We start from the raw sequence: 14436 nt of genomic DNA, 5'->3' as shown, positions 1-14436 counted from the left end.
CCCAGCATTTGAGAGTCTGGCAAGGTCATCAGCAACTGAGAACACGGCCTTGGACAGGGCTGAAGCTGTAAATTTTAAAAAGTTCATAACTCACTGCACTAAGGCAGATGAAAAGACAAACCTATTAAAAAAATGCACATGCTGAAGAGGGCAAAATGTCTTTTACCTGTGTTTTGCTTCATCTTTGCTGCTCAGCTTACACAGGAAAACTTTCAGCTAAGTTTATAGAAGTCAATATCCACCTTGTTAATGACCTTGTTATCTGTCTGCACAGCATTGTCTTTGTGGACACATATGTAAAGAATGTTTACAATTTCTTTTTTTTAACACTACAGGAGTTGGGATGTGCCTGTAGTTCCTCTAAGGTCAGCACTCACTGTATTGATTGGGAACCATCTACATGAAGGGAGAAAAGCAGGCAATGGAGCACTCAGGATTGGAGATGCTGGACTTGGTTCAGCCCAGGCAAGTGAAAATCCTACTCATGGCACAGGAGAACAGCACTCTGCAGTGCCTGGGACATCCCTGGCCTCTCTTTGGTGCAGAAAATGGGTATTTCATACATGAGGTGCTCCTGGTTGGACACAACCTGTGGGAGTCTATCAGTGCACAGAGCATGGTCACAGTTTAAACTCAGTGGTGTTCTGGCTCTCTGCTGGGTCTTGGTTGACAGGCTGATGTCCCCATGGTGGTGGCAGCTCCTTCCCACCCCTAAATCCCTTTCTCTTTCATGGTAACCCTCCCTGCTCACAGGGGAAGGCGAGGGAGAGGTGATGCCCCTGCCCTCCATGCACATCCATCGTGCTCGAGCTCATGGTGCCACAAGAGCATGGGGACAGCTTTCCACAGAGGCAGCACCAACCCCACACCAAACCATCCTCTCCAGGAGAGGGACATGGCCCCCATGAGCTCCACTTCCTCCAGAGAGGAAAGCTACAGCTCTGCCCAGCACAGGCTGCCTGGAAAAACCTCCAGTGCGAAGATGTCACAGACATCTTTTATGAAAAGTCCTTCCCTTAGGATTTTTCCTCCTGAGAATCTGAGAGGCCTTAGGAACAAAATATAAGCAATGGTTTTCTGCTGCTGTGGAATGCAACAGGTGCATCTGTGATTGGTTTCATGTGGTTGTTTCTAATTAATGGCCAATCACAGTCCAGCTGTCGAGATTGTCTCAGTCAGCCACAAGCCTTTGTTATCATTCTTTTTCTATTCTTAGCCAGCCTTCTGATTAAATCCTTTCTTCTATTCTTTTAGTATAGTTTTAATATAATATATATCATAAAATAATAAATCAGCCTTCTGAAACATGGAGTCAACATTCTCATCTCTTCCCTCATCCTGGGACCCCTGCAAACACCACCACATGGAGAACCAAGATGTGTGCAGAGCTGGCAGCAAATTCCTCAGCAGTGCTGGATTTCAGCCTTCAGAACCAGGATTTGTCCCTGCTTGTGGTGCCAAGGACAGCAAGAGAAGGAGAGGGAGAGAATAAAAATCCTGCAGGAGAGAGGCTGGTGGAGAGAAGGTGGAGAAACAAGCTGGGGATGGAGGGATGGAGGGAGCAGGACAGCCCATCAGAAGCGAGAAAAAGAGGAAAGTGATGGAGCTGATGCAACACAAGGGATTCATGCAGAGAGAATGGGAATGACTAGGAAACAGAAATAGGGGCAGGGAAGGCAGAGAACACTCCCTTATGTCCTGCTGGAGCAAGGATGGGAATAATCTGGGATGGTTGCAGGGAGAAAGGGATGAGAGGAGGGGATGCCAAGAGAAGCCTACAGCTGAAACAACCAGACCCAGCTAAGGAGGGGGTGGTAAGACAAGACAGCATGATCCCACCTGCTGCCCACCCCAGCCCCTTGCACTGAGGTGGCACAAGGTGACCTGTCCTGGCATGTGCTGCTCACTGCCAGCTCCCTCAGTGCCTGCTCTGGCAGCATCCCCTCCACCCTGCAGAGCCCAGAGCCATTACCCTGTCACTCTTATCCCAGCCCTGCCCAGCACAGCTCCCTGGGGTGAAGGAGCCTCACACACAGCACCCTGACACAGGGACAGGCTCCCAGGGCATGCCCCTGCACCCCTGGGCAAGCAGGTGGAAGAGGAAGAGGAGGAGAGATGCAGGGAGCAGGACCCCAGGGAATGCTGCTGGGGTGTCTGTGCTGTGGCTGGGGCTTTGTTTGTTTGCTGGTTTTCTCAGCAGAAAGCACAATGCAGGCTGGGCTCCAGCTGCAGCTGATGGGGCCAGGGGAGCAGGGGAGGGAGGCAGGGAGGGAGGAAAGGAACAGACTGCAGCTCCTCAGGACAAGGAGGTGCCCCAAGCAGTGTTGGCAGGACTGAGGGGACAGGTGAGGAGGAACATGAGGAGGAGGAAGAAGGGGGAAGTTTGCAGGCAGGCTCAGAGAGGCAGGGCGGCATTGCCACCCAGGCACAGGGTGATGCAGGATCCATGGAAATCCTTCAGATCCTGCTGGGCTCCTCACTGTTATCCCCTCCTTGCTGGCTAATGTACCTATTGAATCCCTAAAAGAATGTTTTCTGGCAGATTGCTGCTGGGAAGCACATCTCTCTTGCCTGAAGGAAAGCAGCTGTCCCAGTGCTGACCCTGTGCCTGTAGTGCCTCATCCCAGCACTGCCCTGGGCACGCTGACAGGGCAGGCCAACCTGTGCACAAGAACTGCCCAGTGGGAAGAGCAGGCACAGGGTGGGGAGAGAATGCAGGAAGGAAACAGTGGGAGAAAGGGAGCTTGAGGAAAAGACCCAGAAAGAGAAGCAAACTGAGGTGTGGAAGTCAGGCATGGCTTCATGCAAGGACCAAGAGGTCTGACAGATTCTCGGGAGTTCTGCTGTTAATTGCAGCTCTGAGATACGTGAGAAGTCTCTGTTTCGGCCCGCGCGTTCGAAGAATGATTCGGAGTTCTTCAGTCAAAGTTGTTTATTTTATCTTATCTATAAAATTTTTCTCCTGTCCAGCTGAGGTCTGCTCAGCAGGACAGCTAGTGGCACTCTGACCACCCTCGGGGCGGTGTTATCTCTTTATACTACAAACTACCTATAACATATTTACAATTACTTTCCAATGCTTATCACCTATGTTAGACAGTGCACTTTTATTCTAAACCAATCTCATCACAGCAGAAGATGGAGGTAGAGAAGAAGGACTGGACACGCCTAAGTCTCTCCATCTTGCCTCCAAAACTCCTATTCCAAAAAACTATAAAAACTACTCTTTCACCAAGTGGTAATTTCATTATTACACTGCCTAAACTTCTGTGACTTTCAGGTCCTCATACAAAGCTGGTAATTTGCTCCATGGGTCATCATCAAACCCACAGGTGTTCTGTGCCAGGGTCCCTGGCAGGGCCCTTGGCAACTCTGGGCACCTGGAGGGATGCACTGAGCTCTGACAACAGATGGGAAAGCAGAAATCAAATCAAGAGGTAGGCAAGGAGTGACTCCCCAGAGACAGCACCCAGAAACTTGGGTACCAGAAGCATCAGGACTCCTCCCCATGGATGTGGGAAGGGAATGAAGCATCATTCCTGGTGCTCACACCTCCAGGTGCCAGGGTTGTTTCCTGACCTGCAGCCTCTGCAGCCCACCCACAGCTGCTGCACGCTGGCTCACTTGAGACATCCTAATCAAGTACAGGCTCAGTGCCAATAAGTGACTTTAAGCATGTCTGTCATTTCTGGGCTTAAGATTGGGGGTCAGAGGGCTGTGCAGGGGGGTGGGAGTGGCAGTGAGCAGAGAAAGTGGGAACTCAATCTCCATAGGATTAACACCAAAGCTCTTGCAGGAGCCCAGCCCCAGGAACCGGTGACCTCCAGCCTGGCTGGTCTCTCCTGGAGTAGCAGGGACCTCCTGTGGCTGTGGGACTGTCCCAAGGGGATGGTTCTTCCCTCCCTCTGCGCCTTGCAAAGCCACACTGAGCCCTGAAGGACTTTAGCCACCCCTCAAATAGGTATGTCCTATATCCTGGAACCAGGAGTGAGGGACTGAGCTGGTGCTTGGCTCCTGAGACCCCTCCACAGGACACATCCTGCACACCAGCACGAACACTGGGAATAACTGAGATCTTGGCATTGCTTTGAACCTATTGAAGGCAGGGAGATGCAGGTCTGAGAGGGCTGTGGGCAGCAGGACCTGCCAGCTCCATCCCTGACACCATCCCATGTAGGAGCATTGGGGGTCGGACAGTGGGGATGGACGGAGATAAGAGATCTCTGGAGCCAGGTTTGGAACTTGGGGTTTATTGCAAAGGGCCTGGGTGCAGGGCCCTGCTGGGAGCTGCTAGCCACAGCTCAGAGCAGGAATGAGAGAAGAGAGGGGGAGAGAGGATGAGAGGGTGAGAGAGCAAAAGGGCAAGAAAGCAAAAGTGTAAGAGAGTAAAAGGGGTAAGAGAGTGAGGTTCCCATTACAATAAATCTTCTTCTGTGCTGAATATTCTAATTCTCACTAACCAATCTAGTACAATATACAAATTCTATAGCACTTACACACAGCCTATAAGAATCACTGCATTACCATGCTGTGTTATATTTCAAACCCTACAAACTCCTCTTTGGGCCCCTTCTGCCAAGCTGTAGGGTCTGCTCTGACCCTTGGGCCTGTCTGCAAGCAGAGGGTGTTGTTCCATCAAAAGGGGATTACCTTCAGCTGGCCACACCATTGTTTTCCAGTTGTTCAGTAACTGAGGAATCTCAAAGCTTGCTTTCATTTCAATCTCGCTTATAGTTTCTATATTCTCAAAATCTTTTGCCAGACAATCATATTTATAAAGCTTTCCTGTTTCATCTTCCCCAACAACCCCACACATGAACACACCCCCCTCGCTCCAGGGAACTGCAGGAGGGGACCCGAGAGGGGACAGGGTGAGGTCCCAGAGGTGGGGCTGGCCCGTCACTCACCTCCCTGGTGTCGTTGTCCTGGATGAGAGCGTACAGAGGCACCACCCTGTTGATCTCCAGCAGGACCGGCGTGGGGCTGAGCTGCTCCTTGCCGGGCCGCCGGCACAGGTGGCAGGTGGAGGGACAGCGCCCTTTCTCCTCGCAGCGGATCTCCACACCTGAGATCAGGTGGTCATCTGACAGCATCTGGGCTGTCAGCAGGCCTGACAGGTACGTGATGAAGGGCATGGATTTCAGCTCCTTCTTGTTCCCGAGCTCAGTTGTTTCTGGGTTAAGGGAAAGGAAGAAACCAAACAGAGTTAAACAAAGCTCAGCTCAGGGCTCTTCCCGAAGCAAAACTGTCCTCCACTCATGATAAATGGAGCTGCTGAAGGTGTAGGCCAGGTGGGAGCAGAAAAAAAAAGAAAGGTCAAGGAGAGAAGGAGAAAAACAGGACTTGCAGGTCACTCCTTGGGAGTGTGAGCTTTTCCAGACAAGCACATCTAAAGTGACAGAACTGATTGGTCTTCTCTTTTCTAACTCACGTTCTTCTTTTTCTAACTTGCACATCCACTTTCTGTGCTCCAAAATGAGACAAAATCACCTCAGTGTATCTTTCCTGCCAAAGAGAAAGATCCCCAAAGGGACCCGGCCAAGGAGCTGAATGCCCTTTATCCCCACCCTAAGACCAGCTCCCTCCAGTCCTTGTGGTCCTCAGGTCACTCTTGTGGGTGACATTATCCAGGGCAGTGAAATGGATCCAAAGAGGCTGCAAAAGGACTACGTGGAGGGATGGAGCCCCTTGGTAGTGAGGAAAAGCAGCTATGAGAACAAACTCACTGCATGGAGAACAGATGAAGGCATTACCAAAACCAAACTGCCAACACTGCTTTCAGGAAATATTCACGCCTTTGAAACCCACTGGGAAACCTCCTGGTGGGCTTAAGCACAAGGGAATAAACCTGGAGAACCTTTACTTTGTCCTGTGCTCCTCCAAACACTTGCTAAGGCCAAGGGAAGCATCACACTTGAGCAAAGGAGACACGGTTCCAATGCCTGCCCTGTACGCTTCCATTTAAATTCTTTGTCTGCAGCTGGGTTGACCCAAGAAGGCCCAACTTTTATAACCTGGTGACAGACCTACAGAAGAAAAGGCTTTCTTCATCTTATGGCTGTTGCCTCTAGCAACAAATTCCCAGTGCTGAGAGGAGTGGAAGAGGAGCAAGGGTTGTCTCAGCACGCTCGGCTAGCAGTGACACGCAGCTGATCTGGCAAGGCACAAGGCATTTGGAAATACAAGTAAACAGCATTCATTCATGACTCCCTGAGCCCTCGGGGTAGGGACAGCCCTTCCCTGCTGTCTGCCTGTCAGGGAACACTTCTGTGCACAGGATCAAAGCTGTCACGGGGAGAATGAGCAAATTCCAACCAACCCGTGTTTTAGTGGAATAGAAGGGGAGCAGTTGCTAAGATAAATTAAAAGAAGGTTGTAGGGAGATGTTTTCAACATCTAGGGAGACACTGGTGTAGGCAGACATGGGAAACAGGAGTTGGAGCTGCTTCTTGGAGAGATTATTTTCCAGAAGATCAGCTCCAGGCAACTTCAAGTCTCATAAGGGAAAGGCATGAAGCCTTGAAAAACAGGGTGGCAGAGAAAGAAGGAATTTATAGGAGGATACCATGAGCCTCTTCTCATTTGTCACTAAGAGTAGCATCTTCTAACATCACCACTGAAGTATGTGTAGAAGAGAAAAGAGATAATTACACTTCTGGGCTGCAAAGCTTCTTCACCAGAGCTGAAGCAGCTTTAGAGATCCTTCATGGAGAAGGGAGTTTTGGAGCCATGCTTTACGGGAGGACATGAACACAGGGCTGAAAGGACAGTGGAATCAGTTATCTCATGACTGGCAATGGGATATCACACATTCATTCTGAATTATTTGCCTTATAGCTAAGAATTATATATCACTATAAATCCAACCAGTGGGAACAAAACCACTTCAGGAGCAGCAGTGCCCAGGTGGAGCTGCACTGCGGAAGGCCCAGAGCTCTGAAAATGAGGTAAGGTAGAAAACTGTGAGCAGAGCAGCTGCCCTTCCCCAGCAGCCATGGGCTCAGAGACAGATTAACCAAAAGCTGGGTGATTCATGGCAGACCTGTGAGCAGAGCAGGCTTCATGGCCGAGGTGGAATTGGCTGTGTGCAGTTAATCCTCTTTAGAACAGATCCCACTGCACTGGGGAAAAGGATTCCTTTGCAGGCTGACAAAGATCCGTGGTGTTCCCTTGTGTGAGGGCTCCGGGTACAACTCCAAAGGAGGAAAATGAAATAGGATGTGGGTTAGCAGATGGAAACTGGCTGCATTGTCAGGTTGCCAACTCTCATCCAGACAAACACTTAGATGGCATCAGCTCTGGATGGCAGTTCCTGGTAGCTTTTGTGGGATGTGTTTGGGGTGCTTACACACAGCCCTAACAAAACAATCCCCCCATTTCTGCTATTGGGACCTATCTGGGAGCACCAGCAGCAAACCCTGCTTGTGAGCCAGCTCCTCCAGAGCCAGAGAGAGGCACTGAGGAGGAGATGGTTCTCATCTGCTTGTCCAGTGCCTCATGTGTCCTCTGTCTCCAGCAAGGAAAGCTGGAGGTTTCCTTGCTGGAGACAGAACTTCCCTCTCATCCCATCCACATCCCTCACCCACCACTCAGGGCATCTCACAGAGGAGGTTTTCAGATCTAACTGGTATTTTTCCCTCCAAAACATAAACGTGCACCTGCCATTGCAAAGACAGTCTGGCAAGATGGGATTGGAGTCCCTGCCCTACATCTGACAGGAGTTTTGGTTCTCTCTTCAGCTCCCTGCATGCAAGGAGAGGGCTCAGCAGTTGTCGGATTTTGGGGCTGTTTAGATGGTCTGGGAAAAGCCCAAGATGGCCTTGGGCCCCCGGGTTCGAAAGGACGAGAGGAAACTTCAGATTTTTTCTCGGTCTTGGTGTTTATTAATTGCTTATCTAAAAGATTTTCTCTTGGCCTGACAGAGTTCTGCTCAGCAGTCAGCCATGGGCACACACACTGAGAGCCCCTGGGGCGGCCACCTATCTTTATACCCGGAGTTACGTATACAATATTTATCATTTTTCTCCAATACCCTCTATCCTTATTAACCAGTTTTCCCCTAGTAAGGTCCAATCCCAGAGTGCCAACACCACCACAGAAGATGGAGGCCTAGAGGAAGAAGAAGAAGGAGAAGGGCACGCCCCAATTCCTCCATCTTACTTCTCTAGACCCCCCTGTACAGGGATCTTAAACCCTGTATCTCACACTCCAATTAACTTATCCCTTCACCATTCACCCCGGTGAAATCCTCCTATCCTCATACTGATGTCATCTCCCATGTGGGATCAAAGTCCAGCCACCAGACATTTCTGGCAACATTCCAGGACTCCCGAGCCCCCCAGGGGTGGTCTCGTTCACCCTGCACCCCAGTTCTGAGAGACTGAGATCCCACAAGCAGTGAATTGGAGAAGCCCCACAAGTTCTTGCAGGCTCAGCCTGGCTTTTATTACCTATAGAGAACACTCCTGCCAAGTCTCTGTTTCACTCCTGGGGAAGGGCATTGCAGGTGACGCCTGCCAGGACACTCCCAAGGTCCTTTCTGGGAAGAGGAGGAGACTCAGCTGCAGCAGTGAGGATACAGGGATCCTTTATCAGCCCTGAATACGAACATGCTGCCACTAACACTGCTGGCAACCCAGCTGAACCCTGACAACATCTGTTGGGGAGCAGAGAGCCTCAGATGCAATTGGACACATCATGGCAACTTGTGGGAGTTTTAATTTGTTTGTCTGAAATATGGATTTAAAAACCAACCAAAAACAAACAAAAAAAACCACCCAAAACACAAAAACCAACCAACCAAATAAACAAACAACTACCACCACCAAACAAATGAAATAACAGCTTTGTGTCAGGAATCAGGCCTCGTGTAAGGAAGGGAAAATGAGCAGAACAGGGTGTGCAGAGGTGCTGTCTGCCTGCTGAGATGCCTGGCTCCATTTCTGGGCTCCACTAGGATTTTACAATCCTATAACAGGAGGTGTGTGCCTGCACAAAGGGGTCCCTGCTCAGGATGCAGCAGTTGCTGATGTGGGAAAATGCTTCCAGCATTACCAGCAGCACCTCCTGGTGCCTGGACACGAGGGAGCAGGGTAACACCACCACTACAACAAGAACAACAGCATAATGCCTGATTTGTACTGGAGTGCTGTCCTGTCCTGAGAGCTCCCAGGAGAAGATGGGTTTCCTAGTCAGACTCAGCATTTCATACAACAGCTCTTCCAAAGGATCCCCAAGTCATCCCAAAACTGGGAACCATTCCACTTGCCACAAGAATGCAGATACATCAGGGCTAGGATGTGATATCTCCTGAAGAGCAGAAATGCTTGGAACAAGGACAGGAGAAGGCTTTCCAGCTGGAGCTGTACAGGGAATAGTGGGAACAGACCCAGGTAGGGATTCCTACAGGCTCAGCAGGTGAACCCCACCAACACCAACAGGCTGCTTAGCTGGGCTTGATTTAGGACCCGGGATTTGCATTTTATGCAAGAAAAAGGGAATTCTGATCCACCTCCCCCATACAGCACCCTTCACTGGACAAATCTAGTGCCACCACAGGTGGGACAGTGGGGACTTCTGGCCAGGACACATCCACTGACACAGCCTGCCTGCTTATCTCCTGGTGGAATAATCCTTTTTGCTGTCAAATCCATCCAAAGGGAGTTAGAAAGGAAATCAATAGATGTGTTTGCCTGGGAATTTCTCCTGCACTGACATACTGTCAGTGCAGTGGCCACACCAGGTCTGTGAAGAGCTTGGACAAATTTAATGCTGCCCATTGTTAGTGAGGCTGCTGAGGCCTCAGGAACACTGCTGAGGCTGCGAGGAAAGCGTGGGCACAGTGTCCACGGTAGTGAGACTGGCACATCCATCCATGTTTTCAGTAAGGATGGGACAGGACAAGAGGGAAGGGCAGGCAGAGAGCAGGGTTAGATGGGATATCAGGAATCAATTCTTTTCAATGAGAGTGGGCAGGCCCTGGCACAGGGTGCCCAGAGCTGCTGTGGCTGCCCCTGGATCCCTGGCAGTGCCCAAGGCCAGGCTGGACAGGGCTGGGAGCAGCCTGGGACAGTGGGAGGTGTCCCTGCCATGGCAGGGGTGGCACTGGATGGGATTTAAGATCCCTCCGAACCCAAACCACTCTAGGATGAGGGGGAAACACCACCCCAGCCAAACCACCAAACAAGCACCAACACCCCAGTCCCGGAGCTCAGCGTGGGCTGGGCAGGGGATCGCTCCCGAGGGAATCCGCCGTGGGAATGCCATTGCCGTGTGCTCAGCCGGGGGTTGCGGGATGCGGGGCTGGGGATGGGCGCTGCGGGATGGGCGCTGCGGGATGGGCGCTGCGGGGCTGGGGATGGGCGCTGCGGGGCTGGGGATGGGCGCTGCGGGATGGGCGCTGCGGGATGGGCGCTGCGGGATGGGCGCTGCGGGGCTGGGGATGGGCGCTGCGGGATGGGCGCTGCGGGATGGGCGCTGCGGGGCTGGGGATGGGCACTGCGGGATGGGCGCTGCGGGATGGGCGCTGCGGGATGGGCGCTGCGGGGCTGGGGATGGGCGCTGCGGGATGGGCGCTGCGGGATGGGCGCTGCGGGATGGGCGCTGCGGGGCTGGGGATGGGCGCTGCGGGATGGGCGCTGCGGGATGGGCGCTGCGGGGCTGGGGATGGGCGCTGCGGGATGGGCGCTGCGGGATGGGCGCTGCGGGATGGGCATTGCGGGGCTGGGGATGGGCACTGCGGGGCTGGGGATGGGCGCTGCGGGATGGGCGCTGCGGGATGGGCGCTGCGGGGCTGTCCGTCCGTCCGTCCCTCCCCGCGGCGGGGTCCCGGCCGTGCCCGAGCCGGTCCGTGGGGCCCTGCTGCCCTCTCGTGGCACCGCGGCGGGACGGCGCTGGGAGCCCGGCACCGGGAACACCGTCCCGGCTTTGGGAACATCATTCCGGCTTTGGGAATACTGTCCCGGCGTGAGCACACCATCACGGCTTTGGGAACACCATCCCGGCTTCAGGAACACCGTCCCGGCTTTGGGAACACCATCCCGGCTTCGAGAACACTGTCCCAGCTTTGGGAACACTGTCCTGGCCTTGGGAATACAGTCCTGTCTTTGGGAACACCATCCCTGCTTTGGGAACACTGTCCCGGCTTTGGGAGCACCATCCTGGCATGGGCACACTATGCCAGGATGCAGCACACCACCTCTGCTTTAGGCACACCATCCCTGCTTTGGGAACACTTTCCCAGCTTTGGGAACACCATCTCAGCTTTGGGAACATCATCCTAGCATGCAGCACATCATCCTGGCATAGGTACGACATCCCAGGTTGCAGCACATCACCCCAGGATACAGCACATCATCCTGGCATGGGCACACCATCCCAGCTTTGGGAACACCATCCTGGCATGGGCACACCATCCCAGCTTTGGGAACACCATCCTGGCATGCAGCACACAATCCTGGCACACACACCATCCCCCACGTGCTGCTGCCCTCACCCCACGGCCCCTCCGTGCCACCCGTGGGGTCTCATCCTTCCGTCCTCAGCCCAGCCTCAGGGAGGGCAGTGTGGCACACAGAATGCATCACATCCCCTGGGTTTCAGTGCTTGATAAACTCCTGAGCCTGAGGCTCCGTGATCTCTTTTAATCTCCTGTTTACAGAATGTGAAGGGTCTGGAATGGACTTTAAAGATCATCCTGTTCCAACCCCGTGCCATGGGAAGGGATGTCTCCCACTAGATCAGGTTGCTCCAAGCCCCATCCAACTTTGCTTTGAGCACATCCAGGAATGGAGCAGCCACAACCTCCCTGGGAAACCTGTGCCAGTGCCTCACCCCCCTCACAATAAAAAACTTCTCAATATCTAATCTAAATTTCCCTGTTTCAATTTGTACTCGTAACTCCTTCTCCCATCACCACAGCTCCAGGTGAAGAGTACCTTTATGTCCACACTGCCTCTGCCCCTCTTCACACCCCCTCTCCCTGATGATGCTGTGCTCCCAGCTGATTAACCAAACTCAATTAAACACAATCCTGAGGTCCAACACCAAGGTGTGAACAGTGACCTGCATCACTGTGCTTGTGACTGGTGGCACTTGTGACCCCCTGGCCTGCCCCAGCCTCACTGCCCCAGGGATGGTCCCGAAGGCATCCTCTTGGGAAGGCTGGCCTAGAACAGAGACTGGACAGACTTAAAGAGTAAAGCAGGGATTTATTAAAAGCATCTCCTCAATGGATCCACCTTGGGCAGCACAAGAGCCCAGCCAGGGCTGCACCAAGATGAACCAAAATGGTCCCAAAATGCACGGCCGGGCACGGGGTCTGTCACTGTGATCAGTTCTGCTCCATTTGCACCTTGCAGTTCATTGTCCCATTCCAGCTTTAGCCCATGCAGTCCCACCCTGCTTGTTTTTCTCTCTCCAGCCCACGGTGTTTGTGCTCTTGGGCTGAGATTTGGATCATTTGTCCTTGGTGCCCAGCTGGAGCAGGAATTGTTTTGTCTCCCTGCTCTGTGCACAGAGCTCAGCATTCCCTGATATGGAGCCAGCCACCCAGACCCACCCACTAAAGCAGCACAGAATGTGAAAAATAGAAAAGCTGAAACCTGAGGCATCACCAGCAAAGAGAATCTGGGGGCAGATCACCTCTGCTGCCTGCAGGCTGGACAGGCAGGATCTCACCTCAGCTTCAGATGAGACATTTACACACTTGCAAGCCCAAGGTATCTAGAAAAAAAGAGCTCTTAGAGACCTCTGATAACCCTCTGTAAAAGGAGATTTTGAAAGTATCCCCTGTAACACAGCTTAGGCAAAGGAACTTTGGCAGGGTGACCGGGTCTTGGGCTGGACAACCTTCCCATCCTTCCTTCTCATGTAGGGTCCCCATACTGGCACATGATGGATAACATCATCAGCAGGTCATTGTCACCTCTAATTAAATCCAGAGAGTCCTTTGTTTTCTCCCCAGGATGCATTGTAAGATTATTTCCTATTTCTAGCATTGTTTTTTCCTCACCCTGCTCATTTTCAGGTGTGGGTGGCCTCACAAGATCTGCCGGACCACCCTGGTTTCAATGTTTACATCCATTTTTCTTCCCCATAGATCAGGGACTGAAAGGGCATTTCCCTGGTGAGGCCAGGAACTGGGAGTGAACCCTGTGTCCCCTTCCTGGGCACAGCAACACCCCCAGGGAGCCACTGGGGCTTGAAACAGAGGACTCAGTAAAAAAAAAAGAAATCTCATTTTCTTCTGCAACCCTGGCCAGGCTTTGCATCTGCTCCTGCTGCCTCTGAGTGCACCCTCTGCCCACACTGCTGATCCCTGCAGCTCCAGGGACCTAGATCCCTTCCAAATGAACTCTTCTTTTCTAAACCAAGTGGAAAAAACCCACCAAGAGCAGCAGAAGGTGGCCAGACTTGCTGCATTATGCAAGTGCTTCCTTCAGCACAGGTCAGGGCGGCCGGAGCAGGTGAGCAGTGGAAAAACGCTGCAGGCTGAGAGGGCAATGGAGGGATTTTGGGAAATGGTTAAACTGAGGGTTTGCCTCTTCCCCAGGCACTGAATTCCTGCCAGGCTGAGCCTCCAGAGCTCCAGCTGCACCTCAGCCCTGGGCTGAGCACAGGCTGCTGCCTGTGGCACTGGGGTGTGAAGAACACGGTTCCTGTGGCTTCCCCTGATCCCAAAGGAAGCCCCAAGCCCTGGCACTCCTCAGTTTGCTCTGCAGCCCCACAGGGCCACAGCACAGGGGTCTCTGCCATCCCTAAAGCAGGTTCATGACATCCAGGCAGAGATGGGGCTGGAATGGAGTCGGTGCTCCTGATGGTGACACTGACTTCAGGAAACAGGGGGCAGAGCCCAGCCATAGGCCAGTGGTCACATCCCTGCCTCTGGCTGCCGCTGCTCACAGCTGTAGCTGTACCCAAAAATGTCCTTTTTGTCCTGGAGCCTGCAGGGTGCTCCAAGGCATGGTAAGGAACGAGAAATACATGTTTTCAGTAGGTGATGTAAAAGCTATCAAACACTCAGGAACCTGCTGGGGAAAGGGAAGGGGAGAGATAAAGGGAAAAGGGGAAGGGAATGGGAAAGGAAAAGGGAAGGGAAATGAGAAGGGAAGGCAAGGCAAGGGAAAAGGGGAGGGAAGGGAAGGGAAGGGAAGGGAAGGGAAGGGAAGGGAAGGGAAGGGAAGGGAAGGGAAGGGTGAAAGAGAATGGGAAGGGGCTGATCCTGCAGCAGCGGTGCCTGATCAGGGAAAGGGCAATGAATAACCGACGCGTGCCGAAATGGTATATAACAAAAACACCCCAACCAACCAAACAAAAGAACCCAAATCCGAACAGACGTTTCTGCTTTCCCTTTGTTACTTTTAACCTTTCCCTTCACCACGAGCCGCAGCACAGACCCGGCAGACCCGAGCTGCATCCTGCGGCCCCTCCCCTCCG

At 52.7% G+C, this 14436-nt stretch overlaps 1 protein-coding gene across 1 annotated transcript in view; it reads right to left on the bottom strand.

Moving 5' to 3' along the window:
- The window catches only part of ASTN2 (astrotactin 2), a 357490-nt gene that overhangs the window by 98158 nt on the left and 244896 nt on the right, over window positions 1-14436 (bottom strand). The window contains exon 17 of the mRNA XM_054283890.1: window positions 4908-5173. Within this exon, the coding sequence (XP_054139865.1) occupies window positions 4908-5173 (266 nt within the window). The remainder of the gene's footprint in view (window positions 1-4907; window positions 5174-14436) is intronic.

Source organism: Melozone crissalis, unplaced genomic scaffold (genome assembly GCF_028551555.1).
Source record: "Melozone crissalis strain CALT ecotype California unplaced genomic scaffold, PUWL_Pcris_2 ptg000041l_1, whole genome shotgun sequence".
Lineage (NCBI taxonomy): Eukaryota > Metazoa > Chordata > Aves > Passeriformes > Passerellidae > Melozone > Melozone crissalis.
This window is presented reverse-complemented; position numbering and strand designations above follow the sequence as displayed.